This window comes from Haematobia irritans, chromosome 2 (assembly GCF_050003625.1).
Source record: "Haematobia irritans isolate KBUSLIRL chromosome 2, ASM5000362v1, whole genome shotgun sequence".
Classification (NCBI taxonomy): Eukaryota; Metazoa; Arthropoda; class Insecta; order Diptera; family Muscidae; genus Haematobia; species Haematobia irritans.
In genome coordinates, this window is record NC_134398.1 from 223269796 (window position 1) to 223293192 (window position 23397).

General features: G+C 31.3%; 1 protein-coding gene across 1 annotated transcript; it reads left to right on the top strand.

Annotated features, from left to right (window-relative positions):
* Positions 1-510: 510 nt before the first annotated feature.
* LOC142225299 (uncharacterized) lies at positions 511-11725 on the top strand. Its single transcript, XM_075295076.1, has 4 exons — positions 511-634; positions 959-1070; positions 10540-11376; positions 11440-11725. Exons 1-4 carry the CDS (start codon positions 511-513, stop codon positions 11723-11725), a joined length of 1359 nt encoding a protein of 452 aa, XP_075151191.1.
* Positions 11726-23397: the final 11672 nt, after the last annotated feature.

Genomic DNA, 23397 nt, shown 5'->3' on the forward strand with positions numbered 1-23397 from the left:
TGTAGAAGTCTATCAAATTCTATCCAGATCGAGTGATATTTAAATGTATGTATTTGGGACTAACCTTTATATATAGCCCCCAACACATTTGACGGATATGATATGGTATCCAAAATTTAGATCTACCAAGTGGTGCAGGGTATAATATAGTCGGCCCCGCCCGACTTTAGACTTTCCTTACTGGTTTTTTACTAACATTGTGTTCCACCCTAGTCCATTATCCGACTTAAATTTTGAGTCTATAGATTTTGTAGAAGTCAAATTCTGTCCAGATCGTGTGATATTTAAATGTATGTATTTGGGACAAACCTTTATATATAGCCCCCAACACATTTAACGGATATGATATGGTATCCAAAATTTAGATCTACCAAGTGGTGCAGGGTATAATATAGTCGGCCCCGCCCGACTTTAGACTTTCCTTACTGGTTTTATAATGTGAATTGTTTAACTAACTTTTATTTATATATGAATAGCGTTGTTAATAAATCGCCAATAAGGGCATGAAAAATGGGTTTCATCGAGGACCTTTATACCATCATTAACGCTTCAACTCATTCGATTTTCGAATGGCGGGAAAAATCAGTCTCTCGTAAGTTGATAACTCCCAAATATGGAAAATGTGTAGGTGCCGGTGGGATTTCAGTCTCTAAGAGGTTTCACTGTATTAGAGTTTTCATCTCGTTAAGGACAAATTTTATTTTTAAATTTTTTTAGGGAAATCCATATTTGGGACGTGATAAACAATTTCATGTTCAATCTGTTTTTCATTTATTCTTTCCTTGGCGAGCTTATTCATTTTCTAATTTATTTATAGAGCAAATTATTTATGGTCTTTAAATTTTCATTAGGCTATTTTATCACAGCCTCATCAATATGCATTGTGTGCTTTCCCCTCTTTAATAGCTATAGAGTGTGATTCTATTTTTTTGGTTAAATATACATGCAAATTTCGAAGACATTCAAACAATAACAAAAGGAATCCATTTTCTGGCTTACCAGTTCTATTCCATGGAATTGGAGATAATGTCACGGAACATTGAACGCACGATGTCTCATTTATTTGAATTGTAAATTCTGATAAAAACGCCAATTTAGTAGCTTTACAATGCTGGTCGCCTTTAACTAAAATAACAAAGTCCACCGCTAATAGAGATTATCCACGATTCCATGGCTCATCATGACAAACAGTGCCAGTCAGATTCACCAGTAACTAGTTATGTAAAAATAATAATTGTATAAAAGAAAAAAAAAATAATTAGCATAAAATTTAACACAGACCAGTACTACAAAAGGATATAAAATCTACTGAATAAATAAAAATAATGGCAGTGAATAACACAATTTTACAGAGAATTCAATGAAACAAAAAAGTGAAACTGATCCTGTCATTATAACAAACTACACCAGTCTGGGGTAAACTTTGCATTTGAACGCTTGGAATTTGGGAAAAATACTCAGAAAACAAATATGTATTAAATGTGGCTGATACACTGAACAAATATTGTAGTGAGGCCACAGATTTCATGTCATTCAAATACGAATGCGAATTTTGCTTAGCATAGAAGACACAATGGATGGAATTTTTAATTTTTTGGGGGTGGTCAAGATTTAACCTTCTTTTCGCTCTAGGACACTTAGTGTAGGAGATATGAGCAAAAAAAGTTTTTTATATAAAAATTTGATTTTTTTTTAGATTTCGATGGAACTTTTGATTTTTTGGAGGTGGTCACGAATTAACCTCCTTTTTGGTCTGGGACGCTTAGTTAAGGAGATATGAGCAAATTAAATTTTTCATATAAAGTTTAATTTTTTTATGAGCGAAAAAAGTTTTTTATATAAAAATTTGATTTTTTTTAAGATTTAGATGGAACTTTTGATTTTTTGGAGGTGGTCACGAATTAACATCCTTTTTGGTCTGGGACGCTTAGTTAAGGAGATATGAGCAAAATAAATTTTTCATATAAAGTTTAATTTTTTTTGGATTTCGATGGAAATTTTGATTTTTTGGGGGTGGTCACGAATTAACCTCCTTTTCGCTCTAGGTCGCTTAGTTTAGGAGATATGAGCAAAAGAAGTTTTTCATATAAAAATTTGAAATTTTTTAAAATTTCGATGGAAATTTTGATTTTATGGGGGTGGTCACGAATTAACCTCCTTTTCGCCTTAGGACGCTTAGTTTAGGAGATATGAGCAAACGAAGTTTTTCATATAAAAATATGTTTTTTTCTAGGATTTCGATGGAAATTTTGATTTTTTGGGGGTGGTCACGAATTAACCTCCTTTTCGCCTTAGGACGCTTAGTTTAGGAGATATGAGCAAAAGAAGTTTTTCATATAAAAATTTGAATTTTTTTAGGATTTCGATGGAAATTTTGATTTTTAGGGAGTGGTCACGAATTAACCTCCTTTTCGCTCTAGGACGCTTAGTTTAGGAGATATGAGCAAAATAAGTTTTTCATATCAAAATTTCATTTTTTTTAGGATTTCGATGGAAAATTTTATTTTTTGGGGGTGGTCACGAATTAACCTCCTTTTCGCTCTAGGCCGTTTTTTAGGAGATATGAGCAAAAGAAGTTTTTCATATAAAAATTTTAATTTTTTTAGGATGTCGATGGAAATTTTGATTTTTTGGGGGTGGTCACGAATTAACCTCCTTTTCGGTCTAGGCCGCTTTTTTAAGAGATATGAGCAAAAGAAGTTTTTCATATAAAAATTTGAATTTTTTTAGGATTTCGATGGAAATTTTGATTTTTTGGGGGTGGTCACGAATTAACCTCCTTTTCGCTCTAGGACGCTTAGATTAGGAGATATGAGAAACAGAAGTTTTTCATATAAAAATTTCATTTTTTTAGGATTTGGATGGAAATTTTGATTTGTAGGGAGTGGTCACGAATCAACCACCTTTTCGCTCTAGGACGCTTAGTTTAGGAGATATGAGCAAAAGAAGTTTTTCATATAAAAATTTAATTTTTTTCAGGATTTCGATGGAAATTTTGATTTTTTGGGGGTGGTCACGAATTAACCTCCTTTTCGCTCTAGGACGCTTAGTTTAGGAGATATGAGCAAAAGAAGTTTTTCATATAAAAATTTCATTTTTTTTTAGAATTTCGATGCAAATTTTAATTTTTTGGGGGTGGTCACGAATTAATCTCCTTTTCGCTCTAGGACGCTTAGTTTAGGAGATATGAGCAAAAGAAGTTTTTCATATAAAAATTTGAAATTTTTTAAAATTTCGATGCAAATTTTAATTTTTTGGGGGTGGTCACGAATTAATCTCCTTTTCGCTCTAGGACGCTTAGTTTAGGAGATATGAGCAAAAGAAGTTTTTCATATAAAAATTTGAAATTTTTTAGAATTTCGATGCAAATTTTAATTTTTTGGGGGTGGTCACGAATTAATCTCCTTTTCGCTCTAGGACGCTTAGTTTAGGACATATGAGCAAAAGAAGTTTTTCATATAAAAATTTGAATTTTTTTTAAAATTTCGATGGAAATTTTTTAGGAAATTTTTTAGGATTTCGATGGAAATTTTGATTTTTAGGGAGTGGTCACGAATTAACCTCCTTTTCGCTTTAGGACGCTTATTTTAGGAGATATGAGCAAAAGAAGTTTTTCATATAAAAATTTGAATTTTTTTTGGATTTCGATGCAAATTTTGATTTTTTGGGGGTGGTCACGAATTAATCTCCTTTTCGCTCTAGGACGCTTAGTTTAGGAGATATGAGCAAAAGAAGTTTTTCATATAAAAATTTGAAATTTTTTAAAATTTCGATGGAAATTTTGATTTTTTGGGGGTGGTCACGAATTAACCTCCTTATCGCTCTAGGACGCTTAGTTTGGGAGATATGAGCAAAAGAAGTTTTTCATATAAAAATTTGAATTTTTTTCAGGATTTCGATGGAAATTTTGATTTTTTGGGGTTGGTCACGAATTAACCTCCTTTTCGCGCTAGGACGCCTAGTTTAGGAGATATGAGCAAAAGAAATTTTTCATATAAAAATTTGAATTTTTTTATGATTTCGATGGAAATTTTGATTTTTTGGGGGTGGTCATGAATTAACCTCCTTTTCGCTCTAGGACGCGTAGTTTAGGAGATATGAGAAGTTTTTCATATAAAAATTTCATTTCTTTTAGGATTTCGATGGAAATTTTGATTTTTTGGGGGTGGTCACGAATTAACCTCCTTTTCGCCCTAAGACGCTTAGTTTAGGAGATATGAGCAAAAGAAGTTTTTCATATAAAAATTTCATTTTTTTTAGGATTTCGATGCAAATTTTGATTTTTTGGGGGTGGTCACGAATTAAGCTCCTTTTGGCCCTAGGACGCTTAGTTTAGGAGATATGAGCAAAAGAAGTTTTTCATATAAAAATTTGAAATTTTTTAAAATTTCGATGGAAATTTTGATTTTTTGGGGATGGTTACGAATTAACCTCCTTTTCGCTCTAGGACGCTTAGTTTAGGAGATATGAGCAAAAGAAGTTTTTCATATAAAAATTTGAAATTTTTTAAAATTTCGATGGAAATTTTGATTTTTTGGGGGTGGTCACGAATTAACCTCCTTTTCGCTCTAGGACGCTTAGTTTAGGAGATATGAGCAAAAGAAGTTTTTCATATAAAAATTTGAATTTTTTTAGGATTTTTTGGGGGGGGGTCACGAATTAACCTCCTTTTCGCTCTAGGACGCTTAGTTTAGGAGATATGAGCAAAAGAAGTTTTTCATATAAAAAATTGAAATTTTTTAAAATTTCGATGGAAATTTTGATTTTTTGGGGGTGGTCACGAATTAACCTCCTTTTCGCTCTAGGACGCTTAGTTTAGGAGATATGAGCAAAAGAAGTTTTTCATATAAAAATTTGAATTTTTTTAGGATTTGGATGGAAATTTTGATTTTTTGGGGTTGGTCACGAATTAAACTCCTTTTCGCTCGAGGACGCCTAGTTTAGGAGATATGAGCAAAAGAAGTTTTTCATATAAAAATTTGATTTTTTTTAGGATTTCGATGGAAATTTTGATTTTTTGGGGGTGGTCACGAATTAACCTCCTTTTCGCACTAGGACGCTTAGTTTAGGAGATATGAGCAAAAGAAGTTTTTCATATAAAAATTTGAAATTTTTTAAAATTTCGGTGGAAATTTTGATTTTTTGGGGGTGGTCACGAATTAACCTCCTTTTCGATCTAGGACGCTTAGTTTAGGAGATATGTGCAAAAGAAGTTTTTCATATAAACATTTGAATTTTTTTAAAATTTCGATGGAAATTTTTTAGGAATTTTTTTAGGATTTCGATGGAAATTTTGATTTTTAGGGAGTGGTCACGAATTAACCTCCTTTTCGCTCTAGGACGCTTAGTTTAGGAGATATGAGCAAAAGAAGTTTTTCATATAAAAATTTGATTTTTTTTTTTGGATTTCGATGGAAATTTTGATTTTTTGGGGGTGGTCACGAATTAACCCCCTTTTCGCTCTAGGACGCTTAGTTTAGGAGATATGAGCAAAAGAAGTTTTTCATATAAAAATTTGAAATTTTTTAAAATTTCGATGGAAATTTTGATTTTTTGGGGGTGGTCACGAATTAACCTCCTTTTCGCCCTAGGACGCTTAGTTTAGGAGATATGAGCAAAAGAAGTTGTTCATATAAAAATTTCATTTTTTTTAGGATTTCGATGCAAATTTTAATTTTTTGGGGGTGGTCACGAATTAACCTCCTTTTCGCTCTAGGACGCTTAGTTTAGGAGATATGAGCAAAAGAAGTTTTTCATATAAAAAATTGAAATTTTTTAAAATTTCGATGGAAATTTTGATTTTTTGGGGGTGGTCACGAATTAACCTCCTTTTCGCTCTAGGACGCTTAGTTTAGGAGATATGAGCAAAAGAAGTTTTTCATATAAAAATTTGAATTTTTTTAGGATTTGGATGGAAATTTTGATTTTTTGGGGTTGGTCACGAATTAAACTCCTTTTCGCTCGAGGACGCCTAGTTTAGGAGATATGAGCAAAAGAAGTTTTTCATATAAAAATTTGATTTTTTTTAGGATTTCGATGGAAATTTTGATTTTTTGGGGGTGGTCACGAATTAACCTCCTTTTCGCACTAGGACGCTTAGTTTAGGAGATATGAGCAAAAGAAGTTTTTCATATAAAAATTTGAAATTTTTTAAAATTTCGGTGGAAATTTTGATTTTTTGGGGGTGGTCACGAATTAACCTCCTTTTCGATCTAGGACGCTTAGTTTAGGAGATATGTGCAAAAGAAGTTTTTCATATAAACATTTGAATTTTTTTAAAATTTCGATGGAAATTTTTTAGGAATTTTTTTAGGATTTCGATGGAAATTTTGATTTTTAGGGAGTGGTCACGAATTAACCTCCTTTTCGCTCTAGGACGCTTAGTTTAGGAGATATGAGCAAAAGAAGTTTTTCATATAAAAATTTGATTTTTTTTTTTGGATTTCGATGGAAATTTTGATTTTTTGGGGGTGGTCACGAATTAACCCCCTTTTCGCTCTAGGACGCTTAGTTTAGGAGATATGAGCAAAAGAAGTTTTTCATATAAAAATTTGAAATTTTTTAAAATTTCGATGGAAATTTTGATTTTTTGGGGGTGGTCACGAATTAACCTCCTTTTCGCCCTAGGACGCTTAGTTTAGGAGATATGAGCAAAAGAAGTTGTTCATATAAAAATTTCATTTTTTTTAGGATTTCGATGCAAATTTTAATTTTTTGGGGGTGGTCACGAATTAACCTCCTTTTCGCTCTAGGACGCTTTGTTTAGGAGATATGAGCAAAAGAAGTTTTTCATATAAAAATTTGAATTTTTTTTGGATTTCGATGCAAATTGTGATTTTTTGGGGGTGTTCACGAATTAATCTCCTTTTCGCTCTAGGACGCTTAGTTTAGGAGATATGAGCAAAAGAAGTTTTTCATATAAAAATTTGAATTTTTTTAGGATTTCGATGGAAATTTTGATTTTTTGGGGGTGGTCACGAATTAACCTCCTTTTCGCTCTAGGACGCTTAGTTTAGGAGATATGAGCAAAAGAAGTTTTTCATATAAAAATTTGAATTTTTTTCAGAATTTCGATGGAAATTTTGATTTTTTGGGGTTGGTCACGAATTAACGTCCTTTTCGCTCTAGGACGCCTAGTTTAGGAGATATGAGCAAAATAAGTTTTTCATATAAAAATTTGATTTTTTTTGGATTGCGATGGAAATTTTGATTTTTTGGGGGTGGTCACGAATTAACCCCCTTTTCGCTCTAGGACGCTTAGTTTAGGAGATATGAGCAAAGAAGTTTTTCATATAAAAATTAGAAATTTTTTCAGGATTTCGATGGAAATTTTGATTTTTTGGGGGTGGTCATGAATTAACCTCCTTTTCGCTATAGGACGCTTAGTTTAGGAGATATGAGCAAAAGAAGTTTTTCATATAAAAATTTAATTTTTTTCAGGATTTCGATGGAAATTTTGATTTTTTGGGGGTGGTCACGAATTAACCTCCTTTTCGCTCTAGGACGCTTAGTTTAGGAGATATGAGCAAAAGAAGTTGTTCATATAAAAATTTCATTTTTTTTAGGATTTCGATGCAAATTTTAATTTTTTGGGGGTGGTCACGAATTAACCTCCTTTTCGCTCTAGGACGCTTAGTTTAGGAGATATGAGCAAAAGAAGTTTTTCATATAAAAATTTGAATTTTTTTTGGATTTCGATGCAAATTGTGATTTTTTGGGGGTGTTCACGAATTAATCTCCTTTTCGCTCTAGGACGCTTAGTTTAGGAGATATGAGCAAAAGAAGTTTTTCATATAAAAATTTGAATTTTTTTAGGATTTCGATGGAAATTTTGATTTTTTGGGGGTGGTCACGAATTAACCTCCTTTTCGCTCTAGGACGCTTAGTTTAGGAGATATGAGCAAAAGAAGTTTTTCATATAAAAATTTGAATTTTTTTCAGGATTTCGATGGAAATTTTGATTTTTTGGGGGTGGTCATGAATTAACCTCCTTTTCGCTATAGGACGCTTAGTTTAGGAGATATGAGCAAAATAAGTTTTTCATATAAAAATTTGATTTTTTTTGGATTGCGATGGAAATTTTGATTTTTTGGGGGTGGTCACGAATTAACCCCCTTTTCGCTCTAGGACGCTTAGTTTAGGAGATATGAGCAAAGAAGTTTTTCATATAAAAATTTGAAATTTTTTAAAATTTCGATGGAAATTTTGATTTTTTGGGGGTGGTCACGAATTAACCTCCTTTTCGCTCTAGGACGCTTAGTTTAGGAGATATGAGCAAAAGAAGTTTTTCATTTAAAAATTTGAATTTTTTTAAAATTTCGATGGAAATTTTGATTTTTTGGGGGTGGTCACGAATTAACCTCCTTTTCACCCTAGGACGCTTAGTTAGGAGATATGAGCAAAAGAAGTTTTTCATTTAAAAATTTCATTTTTTTAGGATTTCGATGGAATTTGTGATTTTTTGGGGGTGGTCACGAATTAACCTCCTTTTTGCTCTAGGACGCTTAGTTTAGGAGATATGAGCAAAAGAAGTTTTTCATATAAAAATTTGAATTTTTTTAGGATTTCGATGGCAATTTTGATTTTTTGGGGTTGGTCACGAATTAACCTCCTTTTCGCTCTAGGACGCTTAGTTTAGGAGATATGAGCAAAAGAAGTTTTTCATATAAACATTTGAAATTTTTTAAAATTTCGATGGAATTTTTTTTAGGATTTCGATGGAAATTTTGATTTTTAGGGAGTGGTCACGAATTAACCTCCTTTTCGCTCTAGGACGCTTAGTTTAGGAAATATGAGCAAAAGAAGTTTTTCATATAAACATTTGAAATTTTTTAAAATTTCGATGGAAATTTTTTAGGAAATTTTTTAGGATTTCGATGGAAATTTTGATTTGTAGGGTGTGGTCACGAATTAACCTCCTTTTCGCTCCAGGACGCTTAGTTTAGGAGATATGAGCAAAAGAAGTTTTTCATATAAAAATTTGAAATTTTTTAAAATTGCGGTGGAAATTTTGATTTTTTGGGGGTGGTCACGAATTAACCTCCTTTTCGCTCTAGGACGCTTAGTTTAGGAGATATGAGCAAAAGAAGTTTTTCATATAAACATTTGAAATTTTTTAAAATTTCGATGGAAATTTTTTAGGATTTCGATGGAAATTTTGATTTTTAGGGAGTGGTCACGAATTAACCTCCTTTTCGCTCTAGGACGCTTAGTTTAGGAGATATGAACAAAAGAAGTTTTTCATATAAAAATTTGAATTTTTTTAGGATTTCGATAAAAATTGTGATTATTTGGGGTTGGTCACGAATTAACCTCCTTTTCGCTCTAGGACGCTTAGTTTAGGAGATATGAGCAAAAGAAGTTTTTCATATAAAAAATTGAATTTTTTTAGGATTTCGATGGAAATTCTGATTTTTAGGGGTTGGTCACGAATTAAACTCCTTTTCGCTCGAGGACGCCTAGTTTAGGAGATATGAGCAAAAGAAGTTTTTCATATAAAAATTTGAAATTTTTTAAAATTTCGGTGGAAATTTTGATTTTTTGGGGGTGGTCACGAATTAACCTCCTTTTCGATCTAGGACGCTTAGTTTAGGAGATATGTGCAAAAGAAGTTTTTCATATAAAAATTTCATTTTTTGTAGGATTTCGATGGAAATTTTGATTTTTAGGGAGTGGTCACGAATTAACCTCCTTTTCGCTCTAGGACGCTTAGTTTAGGAGATATGAGCAAGAGAAGTTTTTCATATAAAAATTTCATTTTTTTAGGATTTCGATGGAAATTTTGATTTTTAGGGAGTGGTAACGAATTAACCTCCTTTTCGCTCTAGGACGCGTAGTTTAGGAGATATGAGCAAAAGAAGTTTTTCATATAAAAATTTGAATTTTTTAGGATTTCGATGGAAATTTTGATTTTTTGGGGGTGGTCACGAATTAACCTCTCTTTCGCCCTAGGACGCTTAGTTTAGGAGATATGAGCAAAAGAAGTTTTTCATTTAAAAATTTGAAATGTATTAAACTAATTGGTTCTAAATCTGTATTATTTATTATTGTATCATATATACCACCTGGTTCTCATCAAACTTTATATGATGCTCATATTTCTAATATCACTAGCCTGGTCCCTGATAATGATTCAGCTGGCTCTTTAATTTTAGGTGATTTCAATTTATGTAATTTAGATTGGTCTAATTCAATAAATTCAAATATTTTTTATCCAAATAATGTAAATTCTACTATTGAAATAAGTTTTATTGATAACATGTATGCTTTGGATCTTTATCAAATTAATCCTCTATTTAATGCTCGTGGTAAACTTTTGGATCTGGCTTATATAACTCAAAACTTAAAATTTCTTGTAGAGCAGTGTGCTCATCCAATCAGTTCTTCTGATAGACATCATGTACCTATGTCTCTCAAAATTGAATTTTACTGTTTTCCTAATACTACTTGTCAAATTGATGATATTTTTAATTATTCTATTGCTAATTTTGATTTAATTAATGAAATTATTAATGCAATTGATTGGTTTCATTTGTTTAGAGATAAGTGTGTTTCAAGTTGCTATACTTTATTTCTTGGGAAATTGAAGGATATCATTAATTTGCATATACCGCGGCTTAAGCATTGTAATCATAAACTTCCATGGTATACAAATGGTTTGAAAAAGCTAAAAAATCTAAGAAATAAATTCCATAAAATTCATAAATCCACTAATTCTGCTGAAAGTAAAAGGCTTCATGAACACTATTCACGGGAATTTTTATTCTTAAATAAGTTTCTTTATAAACAATACATCTCTGATTATGAAGGCAAAATAAAAAGTAATCCAAAATCGTTCTGGCAATTTATTAAATGTAAGAAAGGACATAGTGATTTTCCTTCTTCAATGCATATGGATGAAGTGTTTGCAGATTCATCGCAATCCCAGGCAAATTTATTTGCTAAATATTTTAGTTCTAATTTTCAGAAATTCGATTTAAATGAGTTGGATTCTAGAATCTTAGAAAATGTTAGCTCTGTTCTAGATATGGGTTTGATCCAGTTCTCACTGGATGATGTTTGGAATTCATTGTTAAATCTTAATGATTCGGTGAGGTCAGACATGGATGGCCTTTCTTCTTTATTTTTGAAGAAATGTGCCTCATCTATTTCTGGACCTCTGCAATATATTTTTAATTTATCTTTAAGAAATGGTTTATTTTTAGATAATTGGAAAACTGCGTCTGTTACGCCTGTCTTCAAGTCTGGTTTGAAGGGGGATATTCGTAATTTTAGGCCAATTTCCAAATTGTGTAATATATCTAAAATCTTAGAACATTTAGTTTATGAAAGAATAGTTTCGACAGTACGGCATCATATCTCAGATGTTCAACATGGGTTTGTAAAGAATCGCTCGACAGTTTCAAATTTATTAGTATTTACTAATTTCTGTTTAAATAGTCTAGAAAAGGGGAACCAAGTTGACACTATATACTTGGATTTCTGCAAAGCTTTTGATAAAGTTGTACATAATATTTTGCTTGCAAAGCTTTACAAAATGGGTTTCCACTCGAGTTTACCGCAGTGGTTACGATCATATTTAAATATGAGAAAATGTTTTGTTTATGTGGATGCTTCAATATCGGAACCCTATATATATGTATACCAATACATTGTTTGCGAAAGCATGATTATTTTGCAATTCCTGCTCATAGAACAAACTATGGATCTTCGGAACCAATTTTAAGATCTCTTAAAGAATTTAATAATTTAAATAATAACTTTGATTTAGATTTTTCAATTTCCCTAAATAGTTTTAATTCTATTTTAGACTTAATTTATTTTAAGAATTGCTAGTCTGTAAGGAATGTATTCCATAGACTGAATAAATAAATAAATAAAAATAAATAAATAAAATTTGAAATTTGTTAGGATTTCGATGGAAATTTTGATTTTTTGGGGGTGGTCACGAATTAACCTCATTTTCGCCCTAGGACGCTTAGTTTAGGAGATATGAGCAAAAGAAGTTTTCAATATAAAAATTTGAATTTTTTTAGGATTTCGATGGAAATTTTGATTTTTTGGGGGTGGTCATGAATTAACCTCCTTTTCGCTCTAGGACGCTTAGTTTAGGAGATATGAGCAAAAGAAGTTTTTCATATAAAAATTTGAAATTTTTTAAAATTTCGATGGAAATTTTGATTTTTTGGGGGTGGTCACGAATTAACCTCCTTTTCGCTCTAGGATGCTTAGTTTAGGAGATATGAGCGGAAGAAGTTTTTCATATAAAAATTTCATTTTTTTTAGATGAAAATTTTTATTTTTTGGGGGTGGTCACGAATTAACCTCCTTTTCGCTCTAGGACGCTTAGTTTAGGAGATATGAGCAAAAGAAGTTTTTCATATAAAAATTTGATTTTTTAGGATTTCGATTGAAATTTTGATTTTTTGGGGGTGGTCACGAATTAACCTCATTTTCGCCCTAGGACGCTTAGTTAAGGAGATATGAGCAAGCGAAGTTTTTCATATAAAAATTTGAATTTTTTAGAATTTCGATGGAAATTTTGATTTTTTGGGGGTGGTCACGAATTAACCACCTTTTCGCTCTAGGACGCTTAGTTTAGGAGATATGAGCAAAAGAAGTTTTTCATATAGAAATTTGATTTTTTTAGGATTTCGATGGCATTTTTTGTTGTTTTTTTGTAAGATTTCAATGGAAATTTTGATTTTTTGGGGGTGGTCACGAATTAACCTCCTTTTCGCTCTAGGACGTTTAGTTTAAGAGATATGAGCAAAAGAAGTTTTCCATATAAAAATTTGAATTTTTTAGGATTTCGATAAAAATTGTGATTTTTTGGGGGTGGTCACGAATTAACCTCCTTTTCGCTCTAGGACGCTTAGTTTAGGAGATATGAGCAAAAGAAGTTTTTCATATAAAAATTTGAATTTTTTTAGGATTTCGATGGCATTTTTTGTTGTTTTTTTTTAAGATTTCGATGGAAATTTTAATTTTTTGGGGGTGGTCACGAATTAACTTCCTTTTCACCCTAGGACGCTTAGTTTAGTAGATATGAGCAAAAGAAGTTTTTCATATAAAAATTTAATTTTTTTTAAGATTTCGATGGAAATTTTGATTTTTTGGGGGTGGTCACGAATTAACCTCCTTTTCGCTCTAGGACGCTTAGTTTAGGAGATATGAGCAAAAAAAGTTTTTCATATAAAAATTTGATTTTTTTTAGGATTCCGATGAAAATTTTGATTTTTTGGGGTTCGTCACGAATTAACCTCCTTTTCGCTCTAGGACGCTTAGTTTAGGAGATATGAGCAAAAGAAGTTTTTCATATAAAAATTTGAAATTTTTTAAGATTTCGATGGAAATTTTGATTTTTTGGGGGTGGTCACGAATTAACCTCCTTTTCGCTCTAGGACGCTTAGTTTAGGAGATATGAGCGAAAGGAGGTTTTCATATAAAAATTTGAATTTTTTTAGGATTTCGATGGAAATTTTGATTTTTTGGGTGTGGTCACGAATTAACTTCCTTTTCGCCCTAGGACGCTTAGTTTAGGAGATATGAGCAAAAAAAGTTTTTAATATAAAAATTTGAATTTTTTTAGGATTTCGATGGAAATTTTGATTTTTTGGGGGTGGTCACGAATTAACATCCTTTTCGCTCTAGGACGCTTAGTTTAGGAGATATGAGGAAAAAAAATTTTTAATATAAAAATTTGAATTTTTTTAGGATTTCGATGGAAATTTTGATTTTTTGGGGGTGGTCACGAATTAACCTCCTTTTCGCTCTAGGACGCTTAGTTTAGGAGATATCAGCAAAAGAAGTTTTTCATATAAAAATTTGAATTTTTTTTTTTTGGGTGGACGATAAAAATTTTGATTTTTTGGGGGTGGTCACGAATTAACCTCTTTTTCGCCCTAGGACGCTTAGTTTAGGAGATATGAGCAAAAAAAGTTTTTCATATAAAAATTTCATTTTTTTAGGATTTCGATGGAAATTTTGATTTTTTGGGGGTGGACACGAATTAACCTCCTTTTCGCACTAGGACGCTTATTTTAGGAGATATGAGCAAAAGAAGTTTTTCATATAAAAATTTGAATTTTTTTAGGATTTCGATGGAAATTTTGATTTTTAGGGAGTGGTAACGAATTAACCTCCTTTTCGCTCTAGGACGCTCAGTTTAGGAGATATGAGCAAAATAAGTTTTTCATATAAAAATTTCATTTTTTTTAGGATTTCGATGGAATTTGTGATTTTTTTGGGGGGTGGTCACGAATTAACCTCCTTTTCGCTCTAGGACGCTTAGTTTAGGAGATATGAGCAAAAGAAGTTTTTCATATAAAAAATTATTATTTTTGGGATTTCGATGGAATTTTTTGTTGTTTTTTTTAAGATTTCAATGAAATTTTTGATTTTTTTGGGGGTGGTCACGATTTAACCTCCTTGTCGCTCTAGGACGCTTAGTTTAGGAGATATGAGCAAAAGAAGTTTTTCATATAAAAATTTCATTTTTTTAGGATTTCGATGGAATTTTTGATTTTATTTATTTTTTTCTCATATATTCTAAACTAAGTGTCCAAGAGCGAAAATGAGTTTAATTCGTGGCCATCTCCAAAAAATCAAAAATCCCATCCAAATTTTAAAAAATTTCAAATTTCACTTTAAGATTCCTTGAGAGAAAATTCCTGTATTTGGAAGACTAAGCCTAATTTCTTAAGGATACCATCCGCGTTGCAGTGATGAGGCTTTCATAATAGAAAAAGGTGTAATTACAAAATATTAATTTATTGTTGTTTTCTAAACTAAGCAAAAATTGTTCACAGCTTACAATCCAATTGTCTTAGGTTCTAGTTAGTGTTATTGCCATTTTTTTTGTAACGCTGACCTCATAAGTATAATAAGAAATAGTCCCAAAGTCCTATCAGTCAGTCAGACAGTAAGCTAAAGTAAAACATTTTACAAATATTGTGTTTAACCGCCATAAATTTGTAAACAAAACTCCCAGAGGATTTTTATGAATGAAAAATTTTAAGACAACACATAAGTGCGCATGAATTAAAGCAATATTGTTGCTGGCAACATTTTGTTAGCAACATGTTGCATATGTATACAATCATTGAGGCTGCCAGCTGACTGTGATGCTGCAAAAGGATGGATGGGATGTAAGGATGTTCAAATCGAATCAGTTGTTAATAAGGATTAAAAGGCTATAGATTGGAAAAACGGATAAATTTCGATAAAGAAAATAATTTACAATTTAAACAAATTACAAAAAAATAAGAAAAAAATAGAACGAGGATAATGGTATCAAATTTTCAAATAATTAGAAAAATGTTTTAATGTTTTCCGGTTACATTAATTCTCATAAATTATTCAATCGTTTCACCTGGTGTAAATAAATCTTTAATATACTTTAAGAAATCTTATTAACAGAAGAAATCTTAAGCCCATTTGTGTGTGTGAGAGAGTTTGTGAACATGAAAGTCCTTTAGCATCATCCTTATCACGGCAAACTTGAAATGAAATGAGACTTCTTTTTAATGTTCATCAACAAAAAAAAAAACAAGTATATACGGCCGTAAGTTCGGCCAGGCCGAATCTTATGTACCCTCCACCATGGATTGCGTAGAAATGTCTACTAAAGACTGTCATCCACAATCGAATTACTTGGGTTACGGTAACACTTGTCGATGACAAGGTATCTTGAAACTTCTTAACACCGTCTTCTTAATTGTAAGTTAGTCCATACTGCGTATATATTAAAAAAAAAACAAAAAGCCGATTAAATACGTATATAATTCAGTTTGACAAAATTATCTATAGAAATAACATTTTGACAAAATTATCTATAGAAATAAAATTTTGACAAAATTTTCTATAGAAATTAGATTTTGTCAAAATTTTCTATAGAAATAAAATTTTGACAAAATTTTCTATAGAAATAAAATTTTGACAAAATTTTCTATAGAAATAAGATTTTGTCAAAATTTTCTATAGAAATAAAATTTTGAAAAAATTTTCTATAGAAATAAAATTTTGACAAAATTTTCTATAGAAATAAAATTTTGACAAAATTTTCTATAGAAATAAAATTTTGATAAAAATTTCAATAGAATTAAAATTTTGACAAAATTTTTTATAGAAATGAAATTTTGATAAAATTTTCTATAGAAATAAAATTTTGATAAAAATTTCAATAGAATTAAAATCTTGACAAAATTTTTTATAGAAATAAAATTTTGACAAAATTTTCTATAGAAATAAAATTTTGACAAAATTTTCTATAGAAATAAAATATTGGCAAAATTATCTATAGAAATAAAATTTTGAAAAAAATTTCTATAGAAATAAAATTTTGACAAAATTTTCTATAGAAATAAAATTTTGGCAAAATTATCTATAGAAATAAAATTTTGAAAAAATTTTCTATTGAAATAAAATTTTGACAAAATTTTCTATAGAAATAAAATTGTGGTAGATTTGGTAAATTTGGTGTGATTGGAGATCGGCTATATATAACTATAGACCGATATGGACCAATTGTTGCATGGCTGTTAGCGGCCATATATTAGTGCTACGTACAAAACTTCAACCGAATGGGATTAATTTTGCTCCTCCAAGAGGTTCCGGTGGTCAAATCTGGGGATCGATTTATATGAGGGCTATATATTATTATGCACCGATATGGACCAATTTTTGCATGGTTGTTAGAAACCATAAACTAACACCACGTACAAAATTTCAACCGGATCGGATGCATTTTGCCCCCTCCAAGGGGCTCCGGAGATCAAATCTGGGGATCGGTTTATATGGGGGTTATATGTAATTATGGACCGATATTGACCAATTTTTGCATAGTTGTTAGAAACCATATACTAACACCACGTACCAAATTTCAGCCGGATCGGATAAATTTGCTCCTCCAAGAGGCTCCGGAGGTCATACCTGGGGATTTGTTTATATGGAGGATATATGTAACTATGGACCGATATCGACCAATTTTTGTATGGTTGTTAGCAGGGCTGTGGAGCCGGAGTCGGAGTCGGAGTCTTGGAGTCGGAGTCTGAAGATTTTGCTGGAGTCGGAGTCGGAGTCGTAAAAATTTTGCTCGACTCCGACTCCGGCTAAACCACATTTTTTAAAACACTTCACATTTTTGTAACTAAGCAAATTTTTACGCAAATTAGTTTCCATTGTGTTATTCATTCGATCAGTGTACAGCATGATTATAAATGAAAATCAACTTCCAATTACGTCTATCTTTTTATGTTTCCTATAATGTTAGACTAGCAGATGGGCTGAATCGATCCATTTTAATGCCCATATCAATTTATTTGAAATATTTCGAACAATCGAAATTATTTTTTTTTATTTTATTTTAAGGCCATATACATATGTGGAATGTTGACAGAAAATTTTTTCAAAGTTGTTTTTTATAGAAAATTTTGTCAAAATGTTATTTCTATAAAAAGTTTTGTCAAAATTTTATTTCTATAGCAAATTTTGTCAAATTTTTATTTCTATAAAAATTTATTCAAAATTTTATTACTATAGAAATATTTTTTCTATAGAAAATTTATTCAAAATTTTATTTCTGTAGAAAATTGAGTCAAAATTTTGTTTCTATAGAATATTTTGCAAAATTTTATTTCTATAGAAAATTTTGCAAAATTTTGTTTGTTATACAAAATTTTTTTCAAAATTTTATTTCTATTGATAATTTTATAAAAAAAATTAAATTTAAGTCAAACTATAAAAATTTAAGTCAAACTTTTATTTCTATAGAAAATTTTGCCAAAATTTTATAGTAATTGAATTTTTTATTAGAAAATTTGGTCAAAATTTTATTTCTATAGAAAATTTTGCCAAAATTTTATAGTGATAGATTTTTTATTAGAAAAATTGGTCAAAATTTTATTTCTATAGAAAATTTAGTCAAAATTTTGTTTCTGTAGATTTTTTTTTCAGAATTTTAGTTACTACACAAAAATTTTTCTAAAATTGTATTTTTATTGATAATTTTTTCAAAATTTTATTTCTATTAAAAATTTTGCCAAATTTTATTTCTATAGCAAAATTTTTTTACTGTAGAAATATTTTTTTCTATATAAAATTTAGTCAAAATTTTATTTCTATAGAAAATTTAGTCAAAAATTTGTTTCTATAGAATATTTTGCAAAATTTTATTTCTATAGAAAATTTTGCAAAATTTTGTTTGCTACACAAATTTTTTTTAATTGTATTTCTATTGATAATTTTTTCAAACTTTTATTTCTATAAAAATTTTATTTACTAGATAAAAAATTTTCCAAAATTGTATGGTCACAGATACTCACTGCTAAGTCGAAAACATGTAGAAATGACTCAAATCTTCAAATTTTCCAATGAATGAATCATAAATACATTTTTGCGAAATTGTCTAAACAATTATAAATATTTCCCAAATATTGCCCGAGATTTTGTAGAAGTCTGATTTGAGATTTTATCAAAATGTAGATCTAAATACAAAGTTGTGCAGAGTATATAATAATCGGCCCGCCCGACTTTAGACTGTCCTTGCATTTTTATTTTTTGTTAAAATTGTGTTACGTCCAATAACGTTAAATTTAAATTTTAAGTACATAGATTTTGTAGAAGTATATACAAATTTGTCTAAATCGATTCAGATTCAAATTCATGCATATGGGAATATAAACCTTTATATAGCTCGCAAAAAATTTAAAGGATTTGAGATAGTAACAATAATTTTGGTCCACAAATACATATACTGTTGGTATCTTCTCATATTATGATGGGTATTTATATCATTATTTTATTTATTAAACATTGCCCTAGATTTGAAATATAGAGTTCAATTGGTATCTAATGTGAAATTAAGACCTTTTTTTTGCACACATAAATATATACGATACTTTATATCGATCCACTTACGGTACCCCCACAATAGAACTACAAATTAGTGGTATTAAAATGAGATTTAGTTATATTACCCGGAGTCGACTCCGGAGTCGGAGTCGAGTTGATGAGAAATGCTGAAGTTGGAGTCGGAGTCGAGCAAAATTGGCTCGACTCCACAGCCCTGGTTGTAGTGACCATATACTAACACCACATCCCAAATTTCAACCGGATCGGATGAAATTTGCTCCTCCAAGAGGTTCCAGAGGTCACATCTGGGGATCGGTTTATATGGGGGCTATATATAAATATAGACCGATATGGACCAATTTTGGCATGGTGATTAGAGACCATATACTAACACCATGTACCAAATTTCAGCCAGATCGGATGAAATTTGCTTCTCTTAGAGGCTCCGCAAGCCAAATCTTTGGGTCCGTTTATATTGGGGCTATACGAAAAATTGGTCCGATATGGCTCATTTGCAATAGCATCCGGCCTACGTCAATAACAACTACTTATGCCAAGTTTCAAGTCGATAGCTTGTTTCGTTCGGAAGTTAGCGTGATTTCAACAGACGGACGGACGGACATACTTAGATCGACTCAGAATTTCACCACGACCCAGAATATAAGGAATGACAAAGTTAATATACCTCCCATCCTATGGTGGAGGGTATAAAAAAAACACAATACGGAATAGAAGCAACAATGCAAGGCAAAAATAAGAAACCAGCTTAACAGACAAGCCCATTATGACTGAATAACAAAGACAAAACAATTCGCCTATCGCACATGAAAAATTAATGTCGAATTTGAATTTATTTACATATTTCTAATTGAATTGTATTTCATTTTTAATAAAAAAGTTTAAAAAAAAGTTACATTCAAATGTCTACATCAAAATCAAATAACACACAAAGCCATCGGTGTCTGAGATTGTTGTTTTGGCTTTTAATGCCTGCAGGTTAGGTTTTTAAGGCCTTTGCATAATTATCCATTGTGGATTTTCATTTAATTTCGATTGAGAATTTAAATATTGACCAAATCCGATTAATTTTATAAATATTTAACAACATCATTTAACTAATTGAGATGTCCCAATAACGTCTCAAGTATTGCCATCTTCCGTGATCTATGGCGAACGAAATAAGTTTTTATGTATGAATGAAAATTTAATGAATAGCAAATGTTACGACAAAACTAATTCACAAATTGGATTTTATTTTCCAAAGACTTAAGATGCTAACGTGACATAATATGTTGACTAGGGTCAAATTAAATTAAATGAAGATAATTATACCCTGCGCCACGCTGTGGAACAGGGTATTATAACTTAGTGCATATGTTTGCAACACCCAGAAGGAGACGAGATAGACACATGGTGTCTTTGGCAAAAATGCTCAGGGTTGGCTATAGCCATGTCCGTCTGTCCGTGAACACATTTTTGTAATCAAAGTCTAGGTCGCAGTTTTAGTCCAATCGACTTAAAATTTGGCACAAGTATGTGTTTTGGCTCAGAATAGAACCCTATTGATTTTGGAAGAAAATTTAGATATAGCTCTCATGTATATATTTCGCCCGATATGGACTTATATGGCCCCAGAAGCCAGAGTTTTACCCTAATTTGCTTAAAATTTTGCACAAGAAGAACAATTAGTACTATAGTCAAGTGTGCCAAATTTAGTTCAGATTTAGATATAGCTCCCATATATAGCTTTCGCCCGATATGGACTAATACGGTCCCAGAAGCCAGAGTTTTACCACAATTTGGTTGAAATTTTGCACAGGGAGTAGAATAGCAGGGAGTAGAATAGCGTGCCAAATTTGGTTGAAAACGGTTCAGATTTAGATATAGCTCCCATATATAGCTTTGGCCCGATTTACACTCATATGACCACAGAGGCCAATTTTCTGCTCCGATTTAGTTGAAATTTTGTACAGGGAGTAGAATTAGCATTGTAGCTATGCGTGTCAAATATGGTTGAAATCGGATCAGATTTAGATATATAGCTTTCGCTCGATTTACACTCATATGACCACAGAGGCCAATTTTTAATTCCGATTTATTTGAAATTTTGCACAGGGAGTAGAATTAGCATTGTAGCTATGCGTGCCAAATTTGGTTGAAATCGATTCAGATTTAGATATAGCTCCCATATATATGTTTTTCTGATTTCGACAAAAATGGTCAAAATACCTACATTTTCCTTGTAATATCGCCACTACTACTCTAGAAGCCAGAGTTTTTCCCTGATGTACTTTAAATTGTGCAAAAACATTACAACTGTTTCGTTTCGTAAAATGATCCAAATTTGATTATAATCAGTTCAGGTTTAGATATTGCTCCCATATATATGCGAGCTAAAATTAATCTTAATCGATTTCTTTCAAAATCAAAAATGTTCTATTCTAACCAAAAACACATACTAGTGCCAAATTTAAAATGGATTGGACTAAAACTGCGAATGATTGAAAATTTTAATTAAACTTAACTTTTTAATCAAACTCAGAAAACTAAGTCAGTTAAAAAATGATTGTTTTTTTTTTATACTGTTATTTAAAAAAATATATATTTTTAATAAAAATTAATCAAAACAAGTATATACGGCCGTAAGTTCGGCCAGGCCAAAGCTTATGTACCCTCCATCATGGATTGCGTAGAAACTTCATCTAAACACTGCCATCCACAATCGAATTACTTAAGTTGCGGTAACGCTTGCCGATGGCAAGGTATCTTAAAACATCCTAACACCATCCTCTAAATTGTATGTAAGTCCATACGTGGTATATATTAAATCAAAAAAGATCGATCCAATACGTATATAATTCAGTTTGACAAAGTAGACAACATTTTGACAAAATTTTCTACAGAAATAAAATTTTAAATTTAATTTTCACAAAATTTTCTTTAGAAACAAAAATGTTGACAAAATTTTCTATAGAAAGAAAATTTTGACAAAAATTTCTACAGAAATAAAATTTTAACAAAATTTTCTATAGAAATAAACTTTTGACAAAATTTTCTATAGAAATAAAATTTTGACAAAATTTTCTATAGAAATGAAATTTTGACAATGATGACAATTTTATTATGAACCGAATAAAATGTTAACAAAATTTTCTCTAGAAATAAAATTTTAACAAAATTTTCTCTAGAAATAAAATTTTGACAAAATTTTCTAAAGAAATAAAATTTTGGTAGATTATTTTTGGCTCTAGTGGCAACCATGATTATGAACCGATATGGACCAATTTTTGTGTGATTGGACCAATTTTGGTATGGTTGTTAGCGACCATATACTAACACCACGTTCCTAATTTGAACCGGATCAGATGAATTTTGCTCCTCCAAGAGGCTACGGAGGTCAAATCTGGAGAATGTTTTATGTGGGGGCTATATATAATTATGGACCGATGTGGATCAATTTTTGCACGGTTGTTAGAGACCATATACCAATACCATGTACCAAATTTCAGCCGGATCGGATGAAATTTGCTCCTCTTTAAGGCTTCGCAAGCCAAATCTGGAGATCGGTTTATATGAGGTCTATATATAATTATGGACCGATATGGACCAATTTTTGCATGGTTGTTAGAGACCATATACCAATACCATGTACCAAATTTCAGCCGGATCGGATGAAATTTGCTCCTCTTTGAGGCTTCGCAAGCCAAATCAGGAGATCGGTTTATATGGGGTCTATATATAATTATGGACCGATATGGACCAATTTTTGCATGATTACTAGAGACCATATACCAACACCATGTACCAAATTTCAGCCGGATCGGATGAAATATGCTTCTTTTAGAGGCTCCACAAGCCAAATCTGGGGATCGGTTTATATGGGGGCTATATATAATTATGGACCGATATGGACCAATTTTTGCATGGTTGTTAGAGACCATATACCAACATCATGTACCAAATTTCAGCCGAATCGGATGAAAGTTTCGTCTCTTTGAGGCTCCGCAAGCCAAATCTGGGGATCGGTTTATATGGGGGCTATATATAATTATGGACCGATGTGGACCAATTTTTGCATGATTGTTAGAGACCATATACCAACACCATATACCAAATTTCAGCCGGATCGGATGAAATATGCTGCTGTTAGAGGCTCCACAAGCCAAATCTGAGGGTCCCTTTATATAGGGGCTATACGTAAAAGTGGATCGATATGGCCCATTTTCAATAGCACCCGACCTACATCGATAACAACTACTTGTGCCAAGTTTCAAGTCGATAGCGTGTTTCGTTCGGAAGTTAGCGTGATTTCAACAGACGGACGGACGGACGGACATGCTTAGATCGACTCAGAATTTCACCACGACCCAGAATATATATATTTTATGGGGTCTTAGAGCAATATTTGGATGTGTTACAAACGGAATGACAAAGTTAATATACCCCCATCCTATGATGGAGGGTATAAAAAAAAATTCTAAAAAACCAAAACGGCCCAAAAATCACAGTCTTGGTCCAGAAACAGTTAGTTAAATATATTTCGAA

What these genes read in the sequence shown, in the direction of transcription:
- LOC142225299 (XM_075295076.1), top strand. Translation starts at nt 511, where the DNA reads ATGGGTTTCATCGAGGACCTTTATACCATCATTAACGCTTCAACTCAT. An exon ending in TGGAAAATGTGTAGGTGCCG is followed by an intron (nt 635 to 958) that starts GTGGGATTTCAG and finishes CAAATTTCGAAG; the next exon opens with ACATTCAAACAATAACAAAA. An exon ending in ATCTCAGATGTTCAACATGG is followed by an intron (nt 11,377 to 11,439) that starts GTTTGTAAAGAA and finishes CTGTTTAAATAG; the next exon opens with TCTAGAAAAGGGGAACCAAG.